The sequence below is a fragment of the Zootoca vivipara genome, chromosome 13 (genome assembly GCF_965207765.1).
Source record: "Zootoca vivipara chromosome 13, rZooViv2.hap1.1, whole genome shotgun sequence".
Lineage (NCBI taxonomy): Eukaryota > Metazoa > Chordata > Lepidosauria > Squamata > Lacertidae > Zootoca > Zootoca vivipara.
In genome coordinates this window covers 30442997-30462686 of record NC_142596.1, presented here as the reverse complement: position 1 = coordinate 30462686, position 19690 = coordinate 30442997, and the positions used below count along the sequence as shown (strand labels likewise).

The window sequence follows — 19690 nt, the reverse complement described above, 5'->3', positions numbered from 1 at the left end:
GGCCTAGAGCGTCGGCGCACGAGTGAGCGAGCGAGCGAGCGCGCACGCACGCCCTTACGTCACCGCCGAGGTCTTTTGACGAAAAGCGGCGGCGCCGCCGCCGCCTGCGTCGCATAGACTTAATGTGTAGACTGACACACGGGGAGCAACTCCCACGTTTCTAAGTTTATCTTCCCCGCTTCCCTTTTTCCCGGCGGGGGCGGGGGGGGGGACACGACTACGAGCTTCCCTTAGGAACCAATGGATAAAGGGTTTCCACAGGTACAACTGGTCAGCGGTTTGTGTTTCATACTCCCACCACTAGTAACTAATAAGGCTGATGATGTTACCGTACTAGACTGCCCTTTGCTGCAAGCTAGGAATTTTGATGGGGAGGGGGCAGATGTACCTTGCCTGGAAACCCAAACCAGATAAAGGGGAGAGGGAATAAAAAAATTGCAAAAATAAAATGTTGTCCCAAGCTAACCTTCAGCCTGCACTGCCCCCCCCCTCCAAAGCAGCAAAATGGGGATAATGCACAATATTGGGATTTGCATTTGATCTGGCTAGCAGGTCGTTTTAAAAATTAAGGCCTACACCCATCTTGGCTGCTATCTTTTTTTGAGAGTAAACACGGGTACACTAGAATCATAATTTTAACGCTGAATTAAACATTGGACAACCTTCCATTGGAAATTTTGAAATGTCTCAGTGCAAACCAGGAAGTTCTCGATCGATGGATTAGTCCCTATTTCTTATCTCTATACTTCGTACACCATTTCCTCCTAAAACGACGCTCTAGCACGGCAAGCTTCTTTCTCTTCCTCTCTGGGTCCCCACCCATAGAGCTGCATATTCAGGCCGGCCGCTATATCAAAATATTGTAGAACACCCCCTTCAGGCACTCAACTGTATTTACTCCACAGACTACGATTCGTTTTGCAGCCAGTTTTTCCTCCCAAGGAACTGTGGGAACTGTAGTTTGATGAGAGGGAGGTATATTTAACAGAAATCTACGGTACTGGCAGGTAAAGGTAAAGGGGCCCCTGACCATCAGGTCCAGTCGTGTCCGACTCTGGGGTTGCGGCGCTCATCTCGCTCTATAGGCCGAGGGAGCCGGCGTTTGTCCGCAGACAGCTTCCGGGTCATGTGGCCAGCATGACAAAGCTGCTTCTGGCGAACCAGAGCAGTGCACGGAAACGCCGTTTACCTTCCCTCCGGAGCGGTCCCTATTTATCTACTTGCACTTTGATGTGCTTTCGAACTGCTCGGTGGGCAGGAGCTGGGACCGAGCAACGGGAGCTCACCCCGTTGCAGGGATTCGAACCACTGACCTTCTGATCAGCAAGCCCTAGACTGTGATTTAACCCACAGCGCCACCTGGCACACTCACTCAAAGCTACATTTCCCAAGAGTCTTTGGGAAAAGGTTGTGGCAGTTAAAGTGATCTAAAGTGAAGAATATGCAACTCCACAGTTATCAAGGTTTACCAATGTGGTTAGAATGTTGCAGTGGGTCTTGGGTTCAAATCCATGCTTGTCCATGAAGCTCACTCGGTGGCCTTGAAACAGTCACTACTTCACTGCCTAGCCTATTTCTCACAGAGTTGTTCTGAGGATTAAATGGAAGTAAAGGCAAAATACTATTTTTCTAAATAAGAATAAGAATAAATCATCTGTAAAGTCCAAGCAAGTTGAAAGAAAGGATTGTTGTAACAGATGATTATACATTACTAGGCCTGGGTTTGAACTGCCATTTCGTAGAGGACATTTGTGCTGGCCCAAAGCTTATTTTTATTCCACACTAGCTGGCCTGGTCATGCATTGCTGTGGGGTTTTGTGTTAAATGGACCCTTTTCTGTTAAATGGACCTTCAGAGTCTCCCTTTAGAGTCCCCTCGTCTGCCCTGTCCCAACCCTGACTCCCCTACTGTAAGTTTTTTTTAAAAAGACTCCCCCACCCACGCGTGTTCCTGAAAATGTCCCCACGCCCCACTGCTTTGGCTGACTCAGGGTCCTGCCTCCCCCCCATGACTATGTGTTCCCCCCCTCCCTTTGTTGTGCCTCATACCTGTTAACCCCACTCTCCCGTTGTTGTGCCTCATCCCTGTCATTCCCCCACCCTGTGAGAGGCCCATATTCTGTTTGTTTTTGCCTGTGTCCTTCTGGTAAATGCTGCGGCCTACTCAGTTTTCCCTGTCCCAACCCACCCCCCACTGCTTTGGCTGACTCAGGGTCCCCCCCCCCCGGCTGTGTGTCCCACCCTCCCTTTATTGTGCCTCATTCCTGCCCGTTGTGAAAGGCCCTATTCTGTTTGTTTTTCCCTGCTTGGCAATGCTGCGGCCTATTGAAAAAGCTGGGCCTTGTTGCTGCAAAAGGGCCGTTTTCAGTTGGTTGCTGTGGAATTTTGTGATGTCATCTGGCGGTGCAGCTTTGGAGGCGGCAGCATGCGATCTGCCTTTCTATTGGATGCTGCTGGAGTCTTCAGAGCTTCTGGTGGTGACGTCTAATTTGGGCGCCACTTTTTGTGTGTTTAATCATTATTTTAGGTGTAAAAGGTGTGGGGGTTTTTTTTGGGGGGGGGGAATTATGCCAGATCCCTCCCTGATGGGCATGGAACGTTGTGGCCAAATTTGTTACATTACGGTTCAGCAGTTATGGAGAAAGGCTGTGACCTCCGCGTGCACAATGCCTACATTTATATATACTGTATATAGATTAGCCTTAGACCTGGTATAAAGTTGCATCATCGTTTGGGGTGTGTCACAGACATGAAATGTACACGTATGAGATTGTGTCATCATTTTGCAGTGGGACTTGGGTTCAAATATATTCAAAGCTGGCTGGGGAGACTCAGCCAGATGGGTGGGGTATAAATAATAAATTATTATTATTATTATTATTATTATTATTATTATTATTTTCCCTGTGCAAATTCTGCTTTAGGGCATTTCTATCATTTCAGCTAGTGTAGCATAATAAGCAGCATTATCCCTATAAATTTGTTTGCATTTCATTTTTGTCTCATTTTTAATAATAGGAACAGAGGAAGCTGCCTTTTGCTAAGCCAGATCATTGGTCTATCTAGACCAGCATTGTCTGCACGGACTGGCAGCAGTTCTACAGGGTTTCAGGTAGGCAACATTCACAGCACTACCTGGAAATCCTGCCAGAGGATTGAACCTGGTACCTTAGGAAATTTTACTGACAGTTGCATTTTTATGGTTTGTATGTTTTATTACATTAAGCAGTATTAAAAACAACAGCAACAGAATTCTACTATTTTAGTCCTAAAGGGTGCTGTCCAAGTGCTGGATATAAGCCAAAGAGTTCTAGATTCAAATCCTTTCTCAGCTGTGAAGCTAGATAGTGTGGAGACAGCACCACCTTTCAACTTACTCTGCCCAACAGACTTATGAGAATGTGTTTATTATTATTTTTTAAAAAATTTATCCTGCTCTTCAGCTATAAAAGGCTTGCAGAGCGGCTTTTAAAAAAAGTCAGTCTCTGCCTATAGGCTTACAACCTTAAAAGACACAGCACAAAAAGAAAATGGATTATGAGGGAGGAGGAAATTTTAAAATTCAGGCTCATGTGCATTGTTATGAGTTCTAATGTGATAACTCTCTACATCTGCTCCTCAAATAGTTCCTCTTGGTTGCCAGTTCATTTCCAGGCCTAATTCACGATGCTCATATTAGTATTTGAAGGCTTAAAATACTCAAATATCTGAAAGAGATGTATATTTTTAGATTCTATTTTTAGATGTATATATATATATTTATATTCTATTATTGTAGGTTGCTTTAAACCGATTTTAATACTGTGTTTTAATTGTTGTAAACTGGGACCTTAGGGCGAAGGATGGGTAATTAATAATAATGGTGATGATTATGATGTTACATGCCCCCTCAATCTCTGAGCCGTGAGACTCCAGAAATTCTAGGTGCTTATACCTGGTTCAGTTTCCTTGGAATGAACGGCAGCAGAGATTGTGGAGCAGGGTTCCCCAGACTACGGCCTGGGGGGCGGATACGGCCTGAAGCTCTCATTTATCTGGCCTAGCTGCCCACTTTTGGGTCGAAGGAGGACTGGAAATAGCTTGTGCACATGTGCAAGCGTCATTTCCATGCACTTTTGGGTTGGAGGAGGCCCCTGCACATGTGCACAAGCTATCCCTGTGCTCTTGGGACCCGGAAGTGCGCCGGAAATAGTGTGTGTGCATGCGTATGGGCGCGTGCTCCCCCACCCTCTGGCCCGCCGCGCGATCAGCGCTTCAGGCACCAGCCTGGAGCGCGGTAATTTGGGGGACCCATGTTGTGGAGTCTTTAGGATATATGCCATTACTTACACATATAGACAACCTAAGCATACGATGGAGGGTCTCACAGCAGTAACATCCCAACTGATCTCGCTTCTTCTTTAGTCACAGCTTGGGATCTAGCACAAAGTGAGCACATCTCTGTGTCCCTCTTCCAGCTTGCTTACAAAACTCAGCTCACACACATTCTCCCGTTGTTTTCCTACCTAGCTGCTAGGAGGGGTGGTGATGGTGGAAGAAAGGCCCACCCGTAAACCTGGAGGGCCCCGCCACTTATTTGTAGCTCTTGAAATTTACTGTAGCTCGCTCTTTTGGGATGCCAGTGAGGACACTTCAGAGGGTAGCTAAGGCCATTGTCCTACATAGAACACTGTCTGACTAGTTCCGCAACTTCCATTGTCAGGTTCTAACCTTCACTGGGTGCAGGACCCCAAGAACAGGAAGGGCCTCAGGGCCTCATCCAGACACACCCTGAAAACCCACAAGAACAACAACGACAACACCAAGTCAGTGAAAACCAATAAATTACCGCATTAAGAACCGTGAGCAGTGCAAAGTGGAAATGTTTCAGCACCTCAAAAACTGTTTCAAAATGCAGAATAATATTTGCCCTTTTTGAAATTGCTTTCAGAGGCTCGCAGGCATACAGGGCTCTAAGCGTGGGGCAACTGGAGTGTTAAGGAAAGTGTTAGGGGGCGGAGAGGTGATTAGGAATGACTGGCTAAATGAGAGTTGTAATTATTCCATAAAGCACTCCATGCTAGCAATTACCCCCTCCCTCCCCTGCCCCCAGCCTCTGTCCCAGATTAATGATACTTCTGCCACTGTTTTCCATGTCAGAGAAGCGCCCATCCAATTTGGGAAAGCAATTAGTGCGAAATGAGACGGCAGCGGCTGACTGTAATGGGCCATCTTAAGTGTCACTTGTCTGTGAAACTGCGCAGGGACTCGAGTGATGTATCCTGCCGAACGGGGCATTGTAAATATGCCATCATAATGAAGCTTCACACATACACACACACACACACAGAAGCAATGCTACTTGTCTCAGTCACTCCGACAAGCAAATTGAGCAGAACTATAGACTGCCACCACCTCCCGCTAGACACTGACTCGGTGCCTTTATGCTGTCTCAGTGAGGCAGACTTTGCCAACCTAGGGCCCTCCGGATGTTTTGGACTATGATTCCCATCAGCCACAGCCAATGCATGCTGGCCGGCACTGATGGGAATCGTAGTCCAAAAGATCTGGAGGGCCCCAAGCTGGCAAAGCCTATAGTGAGGGCTGTGGCCTAAAGTTTATTGATTCCCTGGAATCTCGCACCACTCAGGGATTGGGGTGGCGAGCAACAGCAACATTCAGTGCTCCCCCACCCCCCTGCTTTCAGGTGCCACAAGACTTTCTGGGTTGTATCGGAGCAAGTTTTGCTCGGAGTAAAAAATGAAAATGAAAAATGGAATGGGGCCACTCTGAGTACAACCAGTACTGGACACACCCCCTTGCTTTTTTTTGCTGCAGCAGATTTAACACGCAAATACAGAGAAACTCCCTGAAGCTAGATCTAGATTTTTTGCTGGCAATGAGTCTTTGTGACTGCCAGACTTTTAAGATAAGATCTTACCTGAAAGGCAGGTACAAATCTCTTCTTAAAAACGTTTCCAAATGCCATTTGTATTGAAATTCTAAAATTACCTTTGCTTACATATATACAAGCTGTGTTTTTGTTCTATCCTTAATTATGTATCCATTTGATATCAATGGTGTAGGCTGTCACTTTGTAACAAGCAGCACTTCCTGATGGTATATTTTGATAGTAGCAACTATTGGTGCCAGTACGAAAGGTTAGTTTCAGGCTTTTTGGTATGCAAAATATGATTGTTTTAAAGCAAATTATGTTTTCTGACAATTGTTTTTTCTAAAAGCTGACAAATGCTACTCTAGATTTCCCAGATTCCAGATAACCAAGGCACACCTTTTCTGCATTAAAATAGGGGTATGCTTTTTTCTTACATCTCCATCCCACCCCCACTCCCAGTTTACTACTTTTAGAGTGTAAAATATTAAAAATAACCTGCCCCCAGAAGACCTTGCTCCACCCGCCCTTTGGTTTCTGCACGGGCTGCTGATCTGGACTTCCCTTTTGTGCAGAAGGATGCAAAGCCAGGGCAGTGACTCATACTGAAGTGCAACAGGCACCCTCCTCTGGAATCAGGCAATTCTTCAGCCTCTCTGCTTTGGCAACGAATGGCTGCTCCAATCCATGCAAGGACAGGACAAAGTTACCTACTTGCAGTGTTGACAAATTGGAAGAAGGCAAAGGCAAAGCAGCGACTCATACAGAGAAGCAGCAGGCAGTCTCCTTCAAGGGTGGACAATTCTGCAGCATCTCCAGAATGGAGGAAATTGACTGATTGATCAACCTGTGCTCAATGCAGCGAGTCATCTGGCTGACTCCCTAGCAGCAGTGCTGAGAAAGGCCAGCTGGTCTGTTCTGTGAATGGGATTTTTAGAAGCATTTCTCTTTTTGATTTGTTTATTCCTCGTGTCAACTATGGTTTGAGGAGAGATGTGAAGGAGGGGCAAAAAGTAGTGTGGCTGGTAGCCTGGAAAGAACATTGCAGGAAAAGCCTACGTCGGCTGATGGTAGCTAATCTCTCTCCCTCCTTCCCTCTCATTGCCCCAAACCATCGAAGTGGTGTAGAAAATGGCTTTATTATACTGACTGCCTAAATGAATCACCCCAAATTTAGACTTGGTGTTGTTCACTGTTTAAAAGCCAAAGAGGATTATCCTGTGCCGTCCTCTTTGAGGGCTGACTCACTTCATTCTTCATTCATAACCTGGGGGATGTGTGTCTATATAGCCCTTTCTAAGAAGCACTGAGTGGGGTGTGGGGTGAGGAGAGGAAATCAGTGAGTTGCCATTATGTACAAGTGGGAACCACAACCGAGTGTTGCAGCGCACTTCCTCAGTGCTTAACATGAGTGCTCCTGAGCAGCCATGCCCTCCTCCAGAAAACCCAATTTCCTTCCTCTTGCCACCTAGTTTTCTCAATCAGTCAATCACATTTTTATGAGGTGGCCACTTAAAAACAAAATAAAACCCCAAATTGATGTGTGCAATTTTTAATATAAAACAAGCTAAGTTATATCCTGCATGCTATAGGGGTTAGAGGGTTTGACTGGGACCTGGGAGACCAGGGCCTTAATCGCTACTTGGTTATGAAGTTCAGTGGGTGACCTTGGGCCAGTTAGAGTGCCTCAGCCTACCTCACAGGGTTGTTGTGGAGAAGTAGGGGACCCATATATGCCACCTTGAGCTCCTTGGAGGAAAGGTAACTGTAATAATACAATTAATAAATATATAAAAAGTAAAGCTGACGGTATCCTTTACAAAACTATGCAGCAAAAGGGGGGGGGGCTATTGTTTTCATTGTTGCTTTATTCATATTGGCTAATAAGTAGGGACAACAATAAATGATTTCATGGGTACTTTAGTAAAATGGGAGGAAATCCCTTTTGCTCATATCTAAAAAAGGTGCATGCAGAAAAATCATGAATTAGTGTTTCTGTTGCTCTGTCCTCACAGGGAAAGAATTGCTCATTGTAAGAAATACCCCCAAAGTGGAAAGAAGGCAATTAAATCTTTCCCTTAGAATAGATCAGCCAATATTTGAGAACAGTTGATATTTCCTCCACACTGTCGGCATTTTGCCTGAGAATGTCAAACCAAAGTGTCCTTTGGTTGTTAAGGGGAGTTCAGCTGTTCTTGTTGCTTGTATCAATTATAGGTGTTTTGTGTGACTTCTTTTAATAGTGTTGTAAGTTGCTTGGAGACCTGTGTATAACAAGCAAAAAATAAATACCAGAACTTCAGGTATGCAAACTTGAAGTGGATCAAAGTGCCCTGTCTCCTTTTTTTTAAAAAAAAAACCAACAACCAACAATCCACTTAAAAACACCACCACCAAACCAGACTTTTGTGGTTTGAAAGGGGCAGAGAAACATATTTAAAAGTGTGGGGGTAAATGAATGACTTAACAGGAGGACAGATAAACACCTCACAAGCAAATCAGAACGAATGCAGAATAATTGTCTCACAATAAAATCAGAACAAATGCTCCATAAAGGCCTAATACAGTCTAACCGTTGCATAAACTTTGGGCAAGCAAATCAGAATGCTGAAGGAACCAGACATTTGAAGGAACCACAAGTTGTCGAGAATAATCTTGGCAGGACTCTTAGACGTCAACACACAGGCCAAGATGAGCTGGAGGACTTTTAAAAAATAAAATAAAATGAGGACCATCAGCACCCTAAATCTAAAGCAAGGATCCCCAAACTTCGGCCCTCCAGATGTTTTGGCCTACAACTCCCATGATCCCTAGCTAACAGGACCAGTGGTCGGGGAAGATGGGAATTGTAGTCCAAAACATATGGAGGGCCGAAGTTTGGGGTTGCCTGACCTAAAGGTTAAGAATGTATTTTGTCTGGCAATAGCCCCGAGGAAGAGGAAAATTTCCTAATAATTACAGTTTATTGCTAAAAGCTTTGGGCACCATGAGCTTGACATAACTGCTCTTTTGAAGAAGGCACAGGTAACCTGAAGATGTATTAAAAGAAACGATGTTTGTGTTTGAAGGTTAAGGAACAAGCAAGTCCCTCATCCACCCATTTCCAACACAATTATGTCTTCACATCCAAATGGGTGGCGTTTGTGAAAAGGAAATGATGACTTTATGTAGCTTTTCTGAACTCTATGACAATAGCATTTTTAAGAGGCAGAAAACCACCCACCATCATCTCCTGGCCTGCTCTGCCAGCGTTTCTGGCTCATTTCCTTTAAGCAAGGCATTTGTCAGGCAACATAGCATTTACACAAAGCTGTTAGTAGAGAGCAAGTGGGAATTATGCAGCAGAGGGGGCTGAAAGGCTGGATCTCTCCATGGGGAGGTCCCCCTCTGATGTCAACTCTTATCTCAGATGCTGAATCACCCCTTTTTGGTTCTTGCTGAGTCAGGGCCTGTTCTGGGGTGGGGCAGTGGGAACGGGGTGTGTGTGTGTGTGTGTGTGTGTGTGTGTAAGTGTAGGCAGGCACCCTAGAGATTTATTCCTCATCTCCATGCTGCAGCTCAGAGATAAAACGCAATTCCAGAGCAAAGGAACATTCATAAGTATGTCATAAAAAATGCATTTATTGAACTCCAAGGAATATCTCTTCCCTTTGTCAGGCTAAAGCAGCTTTTGCCAACCTGGTGCCCTCTAGAAATCTTGGACTACAACTCCCATCTGCCCCAGTCATTGGCAGCCAATTCCACATGTTATGCTTTTAGATTTTTTGTGGGGACATGCACACCGTACATTTAAAGCACATTTAAAGTACATTGCTTCTCCCAAAGATTCTTGCCAACTCTAGTGTAAGAGTGCTGGGAATTGTAGAAGTGGTAAACTATAGTTCCCAGGATTCCTTGGGGGAAGGAACGTGCTTTAAATGTATGCTGCCATGCTATAGGGAAATGAAATGCACATATGATACATTGTATAACTAAATTGCTGTCTTTAATTTCCTTTCTCATTAACTTTTCTAGGTTTCTTTTGGGAAATGAAAGTGAGCGGTATAAATATGAAATGCAATGCTGCCGTGCTTGTGCCAGCCATTTATTATTTATTCCATAACAATTTTGTTTCATTTACAAATTGCTTCCCATGAGTCAAAGCAATTCATTTATCATATTTGCATCAAATATTCATGGTGTTGCAAGTTGTGGGTTTAAAGATCAATCCTCTTAAAGGACGGGCAGGGTTCTGTGTGCTGGAATCCGTGGGATTACTGGTGGCGATGGGTCATCTGAACTTCCCTCTCCTTTTTGCTGTGGCCACAGGAAGCCACAGGGTGGGTGAGCACTGGGGGGAGGTAGAGGGGGCCCTGCCACCCCATCCATGCACACACACCTTTCAGACATCAGGCTGAAGTGGGAGAAGGGCCATTGCTCACTGGGAGTGTGGGAGAACACCTGCAGAAGGTCCCAGGTCCATTCCCCGGCATCTCCAGGTAGGGCTCGGTGCAACCCTAGACTGAAACCCTGGACAGCTACTGCCAGTCATATTGCAGATATTAATATTGTGCATCATGAAGCAATTGGATGCATAAAGGCTGGCTCCTTTTGGAATAAAAATGGTCCAGACCCATAATTATAATTCAAAGCATTGCTAATCAGGACTTCTTCAAAACAGGTACAAAAACATCAGTCATAAATCCAGATAATGCCATAAAGCATATGCTTATTCAAGCATAAGCTTTTCTTAAAAATATATAACATAATTATAATCAGAGGAAAAAATCTAATCTGTCTCTTCCATAGCTTGCATTAGCCTGCATTCAGCCTAAGGCTATGCAGCTCCTGGAAAGGTTTTATTATCACATCCTTTGTTTTCTCCGTGGTGTCCAGAGAAAGACTAACAGGCAACTCCATTCAAGGTGGAGATTTGCAATGGAATACCCTCCTGTGAACTAAGGTTAAACACTCACACGAGTGCTAGCAGAGAGCATCAAATGTTAATCATTAACTCAGAAGCTTAGAGAACTTCAGTATGGCCCAGTGGAATTTTCCAGTGTTAAACCCTTTCAGCAATATACGTTGAATATACTAAAGGCATTTTCCATTTTAGTGTGCAATTAAACAATTATACTTTCAAAGTCACTGTACACAGTACAGTACTTATTGGGACATGGGTGGCACTGTGGTCTAAACCATTGAGCCTCTTGGGCTTGCCGATCAGAAGGTCGGCGGTTCAAATCCCCGCGACAGAGTGAGCTCCCATTGCTCTGTCCCAGCTCCTGCCAACCTAGCAGTTCGAAAGCATGCCAGTGCAAGTAGATAAATAGGTACTGCTGCAGCGGAAAGGTAAATGATCCCATGTGCTCTGGTTTCTGTCACGGTGTTCCGTTGTGCCAGAAGTGGTTTAGTCATGCTGGCCACATGACCCGGAAAGCTGTCTGAGGACAAATGCCAGCTCCCTCAGCCTGAAAGTGAGATGAGTGCCACAACCCCATAGTCACCTTTGACTGGACTTAACCATCCAGGGGTCCTTTACCTTTACCTTACCTTTACAAAGTACTCAGCAAGCTGGATCATTGACGTGAATAAATACAAGTCAGAGCTTTCTACATTCCGATTTAAATCAGCCCTTTATTCAGAACCATGAGGACTAGAAACTTACTCCCTTTTTAGGGGAAGGAGCAAAGCTGCTTTGCGTGCAGAAGGTCACAGGTCCATTCCTTGGCATCTCCTGGTAGTATTGGGACAGACCCTCCAGCCCCGCCACCAGAAACCCAGCACAATAATGATCGGAGGACCAAAGTTGCAACTTGATATCAGGCAGCTTCTGCACCAGCCTAATAGATCCAACAAGATTTTGCATTTGATCTGCTCTGCCTCTTCCCCTTTTGGTTCCAGCCAACCGATTCCCATTCATATTGTTAGGTTTGTACTCTAGTAACTTGCTCTGCTGTCTTCCCTTTTCCTAATGAATGGGAAAGTGATGGGCACTCTTGTCACACAGCATGCGCCAGACCCTAGTCATCTGCCCTTGTTTAATCACACATGAATTAATATCACAACAGCAAATCTCTTCCACACGCATGGCAAGGTTCAGCTAATGAGGCTGCTCGATCATCAGGCATCAAACCCAACAGGCTGTGAGATGTTTCTCCTGCCTGTCGACGTTTGCAAAAGCTGTTGTCTGTGTTGGAGTTTAATTTTCGGGATTATTATCTTGCGGATGATGAACAGTCTATGGGTACTTTCCAGCCTTTAGGGGCTGGAACTGGGTTCTCACTGGGGGGGGGGGAAGCAACTCAGAATTAGATTTGAGCTGAGGAAAGACAAAGGAGGCTTCATGTTTGAACTCCTTGGTGGCTGCCACTCATTTCCTTAGAAGCAGGATCCTGAAGGCGTATCCTTAGATCCATTCCTTAAGAGTAACCTTGTCTCCATCAACACAGATGTCACAAAGGTGGAAACAGCACAGGGAAACAGTGTGTAGTTAAACTACAGAACTCGCTCCCACAGGAAAGAGTGATGGACACCAACTTGGTGGCTTTAAAAGAGGATCGGACAAATTCACAGAGGAAGGAGGAAACTATCAATGCCTACAGTCATGATAGCTATGCTTTGCCTCCATGGTCGGAGTCAGCAATGCTTCTGAATGCTTCTGAATGAATCCCTTCCACAGGAAGGGAGAGGGCTCTTGTGCTCTGGTTTGGCTTGTGGGCTTCCCAATGGGGCATCTGTTTGGCCACTGTGAGAACAGGATGCTAGACTAGATGGGCCATTTGCCTGATCCAGCATACTTACGACCCGAATGGTTGAGAGGGTCAGAGCATCTTCACTACATAGGCAGGCTAACATTTAGGGGTTTTTAGTTCTAAGGAAAAGGACAATTACAGAGCATTTATTAATTGGGTGGAACAGCAGATGGGGCTGAATGTGGCCCTCGTGGCCTCCCCGTCTGGCCCTTAGAACTCTCCCAGGCTACACCCCTCATTCTCATCGTAGTCGTCCCCCCCATGCTTTTTCCTGGGTAGAAACTGCCCTTGAATGGTGTGATAATGCCCCCCACTTGCTTTGTTTATCAGGCAAAGATTTGGACTAGATGACCATCTTGGTCCCTTTCCAACTCTACTATTCTATGATTCTAATACTGCGGAGCAAAGGGAAATGTGGGAGATGGGAGAGGAAAACCTCTGTGGCTTCTGCTAGCATCATTTCTCAGCAGAAAGATGAGAGGGGCAGTGCGGGTGGAGGGAGGTGTTTACACAGCTCCATGGAACAAACTCCGAAGCTCATTTTAGATCTCACTCAGGGCTCATTTTGCTTTGAATCACTGCAATTTATCCCAGTTTCCCCAATTCCTCTGGGGCAAGTGCAAAGGCAGGCTTGTGCTGAGCACCCTCTCCCTCTCCCACACATGTGTATACACACACACAGAGACACACACACACACACACCACAAACTGGGCCAGGATCTTGGGCATGGATGGTCTTCTTAACAGATGTTCACTTACCTTATTTCTCCCCCTGTTGCCCTTAATGAAGCTGGTGAGCCCACAAGTGCATTCATCCTCCTCCCCACTGTGGGGGACTAAATCAACATGGGGCAGGGTGTGCCTTTGTGTGAGAGAGAGAGTGTGTGTGGTGATATCACCCCTTTAGGATTGGTTTATGGGAATGGGTTAGCACCTCAGAAATAATGAGCTTCCATACAGCTGTCTCCCGTTAAGGCTTCCAGGCCGGTGTCATAAGGTAATTGGGTGGAAGAGGTGAATGCCCATGATCTACATTCCCATAAAACCTGGGTTGACGGGAGTTCTCAGCAGACAGCTAAGCCGAGGTCAGCGTCTATTTCGGCTTTTGACAGCATCTTCTTCTGTTGCTCAGTCTACTGAGGTTTAAGTGTAAGTGTTGATGTTCATTATCTGGGTAAGTTAGTGTTTGTTGTTTTCTTACCTTCTGAGCTATTCTAATCTGTGTAATTATTTGGAGTTTTTCCTCCCTTGTAGAGTTTTGTTTTAGTAAAGTCTGTGTATGATTTTATGAAATTTGGTCTGGTGAGAGTTCCTGAACCCTTTCGTTTTGACTACGCTTTTCAGAGCAAGGGCCATCCACCACACAGAGAGGGGGAGGGAGATGATGTGAGCAAGGCCAATTCCTGTTTCTGCTCCAAAGTTGCAAAAACCTCCCATCCCATGAGCCTCCTGCTCTTTGCAGAGAGCGAAGCCGCATTTAAATTTCTCCCCATTTTGCTATTCCCCTGATAAATCCCCTTCTTACCTCCCGTCAGCTCTATAAGCTCCACCGGGAGTTTCTGAGTCTGCTTCCAGCTATCTAAGCATGCTGCAAATATTCCAGTGTGTGTGTGTGTAGGTGTGTAGGAACACCCCCAATCCTAAATTGTACATTTCCTTGGGAGGGAGGGCCCCAGAAGTCCCTTGCTGCTGATAGTTCCAAGTCATGATGTTTAGGAGCTTGGGCTGACGACAGGCAGAAACCCAACTGATCCATCATCCTTTCCTGGCACAGCTGCAGTGACGGAGACTCTTGTGTCAGTTGAATGTCTGCCTATGGAGTTGTGGCAGAGAGGGAGGTACCTCCCCTGGGGGGTGGAGAGGGTGGGATGAGGATGCAGACTCCAGCTTGATCATGGATGTCAGCTGGGGAAAAGGTGGAGCCAGAGAGAGGGGGGTTCTCCACCCTCCCACCCCCTCGCCTGCTGTTATATACAAGTTGTAGAAGCAGCAGCAGACAGAGAGATACAGATACCCTCTCCACCTTTGACTCACAAAGGACTAGCATCATCTCTTGGGAACTTCACCTGTGCTCATGGTTTTATGGCAAGTCTCCCGCAGGCCCCTATGGAAAGCCCTGGGCTTCCTGGGCTTGATGCTGCTGGTGGCCCCAGCAGGCGCCTGGTACAAGCATGTGGCCAGCCCCAGGTACCACACCGTGGGGCGAGCTTCAGGGCTTTTGATGGGAGTCAGGCGCTCCCCTTACCTGTGGCGCCGGCAGGCAGCAGAGGGCTCCCAGGATAGCCTGGAGGCTGCCCCCACCCTGCCCGTCAGCAGGGCCACTCAGTGGCTGACACTCCAGCAGGCAGAGGAGGAGGAGGAGGGACCCTGGACCACTCTGGATCTGCAGCCTCACCTGTCCTCCCAGGTGGGTGCCTGGAAAGATGCTGCTTCTGCTGCTGCTTCAGGGGCCATCAAGAGAACGCTCTGGTCTCAGGCCTCGCAGAAGAACCACGCCAGGCACCAGGGGAGGATCTGGGCAGCCCTGTGCCCAACAGGATGCCAGGAGGCTCTCTGGCAAAGCCCCGCCATGCACCCAGAGCTCCTGGAAAGGCTGATGTGGAAGACAGGACAGCCCAGCACATCGAAGGAGGCCAGGTAATTGGGCACAGTAAGTCCAGAGTCTTAAGCCTCAGAGAGCATCTAGGATGCAGCACTTGTAAGATGGATGAGCTTCCCCTTGACCCACTTCTAGGGGGTTTCCTGACAAAGTCTTAATATTTATGGACAAGGGTCATGCCTCAGTGGTAGAGCATCTGCTTGGCATGCAGAAGGGCCCCTTCCCTTTAGTAACAAACCCCTTTCCCAACGTTGAGGTTGCTATCAAAGGAACGTTCCCACTGAGAGAAATCTGATTATAGGGGACAGGGCACTGGAACGTAGAAGGCTGTCTTAGACCAAGTGGGACCACTGATTCATCTAGGCCAGTGTCTGGATGGAGCTCTCCAGGCAAGAGTCTCACCTACCGGTAGCCCTGCCTGGAGATGCTGCAGACCAAACCTGGGACCTTCTGCATGCAACGCAGGTGCTCTACCACTGAGCTGCAGTTCTGTCTATTAAGGCAAAGGAAGCTACGTTAAACTGAGTCAGACTGTTGATCCAACTAGCTCATTATTGTCTACACTGACTGGCAGCAGCTCTCTGGGGTTTCAGGCAGGAGTCTTTCCCATTCTTACCTGAAGACGCTGGGGATCGAACCTAGGACCTTCTGCATGAGAAGCAGGTGCTCAGGCACTGAGCTGTGGCCTATCCCCATTGAGTTTTCACATTAGACCCTCCTGACAGTGCAGCATGTTTCACAAATTCACCCAGGTGGCTACCTGGAGCAGAGCTTTTAGTGGGCTGGCTCCCATCCTCTGGAATACTCTGTTCGACAGGTGCTCAACTGTTTGGTGTTTCTGATACCTGCTCAAAACCCTTCTGTATACCCAGGCAAATTCAGGATGTTGATATTGGCTATGGCAGGAACGGGCAACCTTTGGCTTCTGGACTCCAGCCCTCATCATCTCGTAGACCATTGGCCATGTTGGCATCTGGGGCTGCTGGGAGTTGGAGTTCAATGACATCTGGAGGGTCACAGTGTCCCCATCCTTAGGCTGTGGGTACCTACTGATCTGCCAGGTTTTTTTTATCACTGTCCTTTCCTTTGAATGCCTTATTTTAATTTTTATGCATGCTGCTCTGAGCTTTCTGAATAGGGAGAGGTTTATAAACACAAATGAGCAACAGATAGCAAACAAAATTACACTGCTAGGAAAACAACACAGACCCTCCTTTCAGCTTCTTAGAATCACAGAATCATGTGTTGTAAGGGACTCAAAGGGTCATCTAGTCCAACCCCCTGCAATTCAGGAATTGCAGCTAAAGTAATTGATGGTCACCCAACCTGTTTAAAAACCTCGAAGGAAGAAGAGTTCCCCACCTTCCAAGGGAGTCTGTTCCGCTTTCGAACAGCTCTTACTGTCGGAAAGTTCTCCCTGATGTTCAGTTGGAATATTGTTTCTTGTCATTTGAAGCCATTGGTTCAGGTCCTAGCTTCCAGAACAGGAGAAAATAGCAAGGGCGCAAACCAGGGATTGCCCAAGTCATCATTTGAGCCAATTGTGTTTTGGAACAAGAGGTGTCAGCAACCAGGGGACTAGCTTCCCTTCCTGGCAGCACGTCGAGAGAAAAGGTCAGGGCTGTGTATGCTGCCTTGAAGATGAGAAGCCAGGCTGGGGTTTGTATGAGGTCTTTGAGGAAGTCAGATCCCAAGAAAAAACCTCTTCACTCCCCCAGTTCACTTAGGCCAGTAGTGAGAAAGAAGGCATTTCTCACAAAACGGAAATGACCACGGGAGCCCTCCTTCTGGCTCCACAATGCAGAAGAGGAGAACATTTGCTTTGATTACAGAAGTGTTTGCTGCCCAAGCTCCTTTAGGCGGGAGGGTGGGATATAAATTTAATTGAGCAAAATGAATGAATGAATAAGTTGGCTACGCCTGCCCTTAGCTCTGGCTCCAGCTGATCTTGGGCTCCACAAATCCCAAATGAGCACTAGCCACCAGTGATGGAAAAGTTTAAGGCTGCTAGCCTAAATACGTAAGGATCAGTCTCCAGACTCTCTACATATTGGTTGCCCACCTCTGCACATGTCCCAGCTTGTCAATATTGTGCAGCAAGAGGGGAACTGTTAGATAAAGAATGTGGTTTTTCCAGATCAAGGAGTATGCAAGCTTTGGAGTACCACTGAACTCTACAGCAGGCAGAATGGACCCTTTATACCTGTCTATAAAGTACCAATTATGCAACATGCTTAGGTGAAGGGAAGCTTTCCTTCCTCCCTCCCTCCCTCCCTCCCTCCCTCCCTCCCTCCCTCCCTCCCTCCCTCCCTTCCCTTCCCTTCCCTTCCCTTCCCTTCCCTCCATCCATCCTTTCCTTCCTTCCTTCCTCTTTCATCCCCCTGCCCCTCCACACTGCTTCACATCTGCACGGACATCACTGGGTTTCTCATTACTTGCTAATGCAACTCTGGGTGAGTTACAAAGGGAGGTGGCAATGGGCCCCAGTGCCGTGTATTATCTTTGAGATTTGCTCTGTTGCCTTTTACCTGCATGCCTGACAGCCAACATTTGATGATGCACTCATCAATTGATGGGAAGATGTGTGTGAACCTGCCCATAAACACCACCTAGTGTGCTGCTGCTGTGTACAGGAAGTGTATTGCAGACTTCGCCAACCTGGTGCCCTTCAGATGTTCAGCACTACGACTCCAATCGGCCCCAGTCCACACAGCTGAATGCTGCTGGGACGGGTGGGAAGGGAATCCAAAATATTTGGAGCGCACCAGGTTAGTGAAGGCTGGCCCATGGCCTCAGGGTTCCAGCCAGGAAGGTATTGAGTATACACACACACACACACAACACATAATGAAGCCAGGAGATGAAGTTCGTTACGAAGGAGAAAGGGAGCAAAGGACAGAATGTAGAAAATTGTCCATTTTGTTGATGTGGAAAACTGAGGCCAAATTAGAAAATGTGAATTGCTTGAGTGTATGTGGCAGAGAACTAAGACTCTCTTTTCCCTCCATTTAGCGACCCTGAGATCTAATCTCTGATGAGATGAGGTACCCCGCTGAAGGAGTTGTCTGAAGCAGGCTGGTGGATGAGCATAGAAACTGATTCCAGTACCTGAGAACGAAAGAATTTTGGATCATCCTTTTGGAACCATGCATAGTCTCTCATCCCCAACCAAGGGAAGAAGCTGTGAAACCCCTAGTGTCATATAATTGTGTGGATTCTCCATCGGCAGCTATAGGATGCCTGCACTTTCCTGGTTCCTGGGATCGGGGCCAGAAGCTTTTTGATTGCCTTTTCCCAACAAGTAGGGGCATGGCTAGGAAGAGCCTTATTATTATTATTATTATTATTATTATTATTATTATTATTATTTATTTTAACCAACTTCATGCTCACATTTTTTGGGGTGGGGAAACAAAAGTCATATATTGTGTTGTTTATAACGGCTTCTCTGCAATATGGTAATATGTATTCATGTTCTCTCTCCCCACACACCCAAGGATGCTGTACTAATTAAAAACAAGATTTAATGAAATGAACCCCTGTGCTTTCTTGTGTTATAAGGATTAGACAAATTCTTGAGGCAGCAAGATGATTGCTCAGTTTAGTAGCGAACTCAAGGGAGTGATTGTTGACAGGATTGGAAGCCAAATGGGGACACTGAGAAAGAAGAAGGCGGGGGTGTCAACAGGCCAAGGGAAACTATGTAGTTAACAGAGGTGAAACAAATCTTTGCATGTGTTCTAAAATGAACAAACAAATACATAAATAAGGAACCTCCCCCCCCCAAAAAAAATATAAACACCCATTACAAAGGACTGAGCATGCCCAGTAGCCATAGAATATGGGGTGTTAGCAGGAAAAGAAAATTTGGTGTATGTGTGGGAGGGAATGCAATGGAGTATTCTAGAGAAGGGCATGGCGTAACACTGAACAGAGTGCTGTATTTTAACAGCATAAAGTCTTGCAGCATGTTAAAGCCCCATGGAATGTTTTAGGGCATGAGGGGTTTTTTGGACTACAGTTTGCTTCATCAGCTACATTGAGGGCTATCCTCATTAGGCAGGTATGCCTGTATACATGAGAGTAAAGTGGGAAGGGAATAATAGAATCATCTAATTGTAGAGTTGGAAGGGACCCAGAGGGCCATCTAGTCCAACCCCCTGAAATCCAGAAAAAAAATGTGTTACCCATCTATGGTCAATGGATCCAGCTACTGCTCTTAAAAAAACTTTTTTATTATCTGCTAATAAACAAACGGACAAGTACAAACATGACTAAAAGAAAGAAAACAAAGAATTTAAACCATAAAGCATTACAGCCTGGAAGAACAAAAGTACAAAGATATGGCACATCTCCAAAGGGATAATAAGGTATTAACTCATACAAAGATTCTCGTAACAACTAGTAAAGGTTTATAAAAATAAGAGCAGTGCTTTTTTTCTGGGGGGACGTAGGGGTATGCATATCCCTAAACCAGGCCCCCCCA

The 19690-nt window shown here is 46.2% G+C and overlaps 1 protein-coding gene and 1 long non-coding RNA gene across 3 annotated transcripts; both read left to right on the top strand.

Moving 5' to 3' along the window:
• Positions 1 to 797: 797 nt before the first annotated feature.
• Positions 798 to 8189, top strand: LOC132593197 (uncharacterized). 2 transcript variants are annotated; one of them, XR_009558556.2, is made up of 3 exons: positions 798 to 975; positions 3018 to 3111; positions 4702 to 8189. It is a non-coding gene; the product is annotated as an uncharacterized LOC132593197 (long non-coding RNA). The 2 variants fall into 2 exon arrangements; XR_009558557.2 differs by having other exon boundaries at positions 810 to 1007.
• Positions 8190 to 14615: 6426 nt separating this feature from the next.
• NPW (neuropeptide W) lies at positions 14616 to 18736 on the top strand. Its single transcript, XM_088656954.1, has 2 exons — positions 14616 to 15242; positions 18217 to 18736. Exons 1-2 carry the CDS (start codon positions 14680 to 14682, stop codon positions 18230 to 18232), a joined length of 579 nt encoding a protein of 192 aa, XP_088513080.1. The 5' UTR covers positions 14616 to 14679; the 3' UTR covers positions 18233 to 18736.
• Positions 18737 to 19690: the final 954 nt, after the last annotated feature.

Bases quoted from the DNA above. Each gene is read 5' to 3' on its own strand.
- NPW (XM_088656954.1), top strand. From the start codon at position 14,680: ATGGTTTTATGGCAAGTCTCCCGCAGGCCCCTATGGAAAGCCCTGGGC.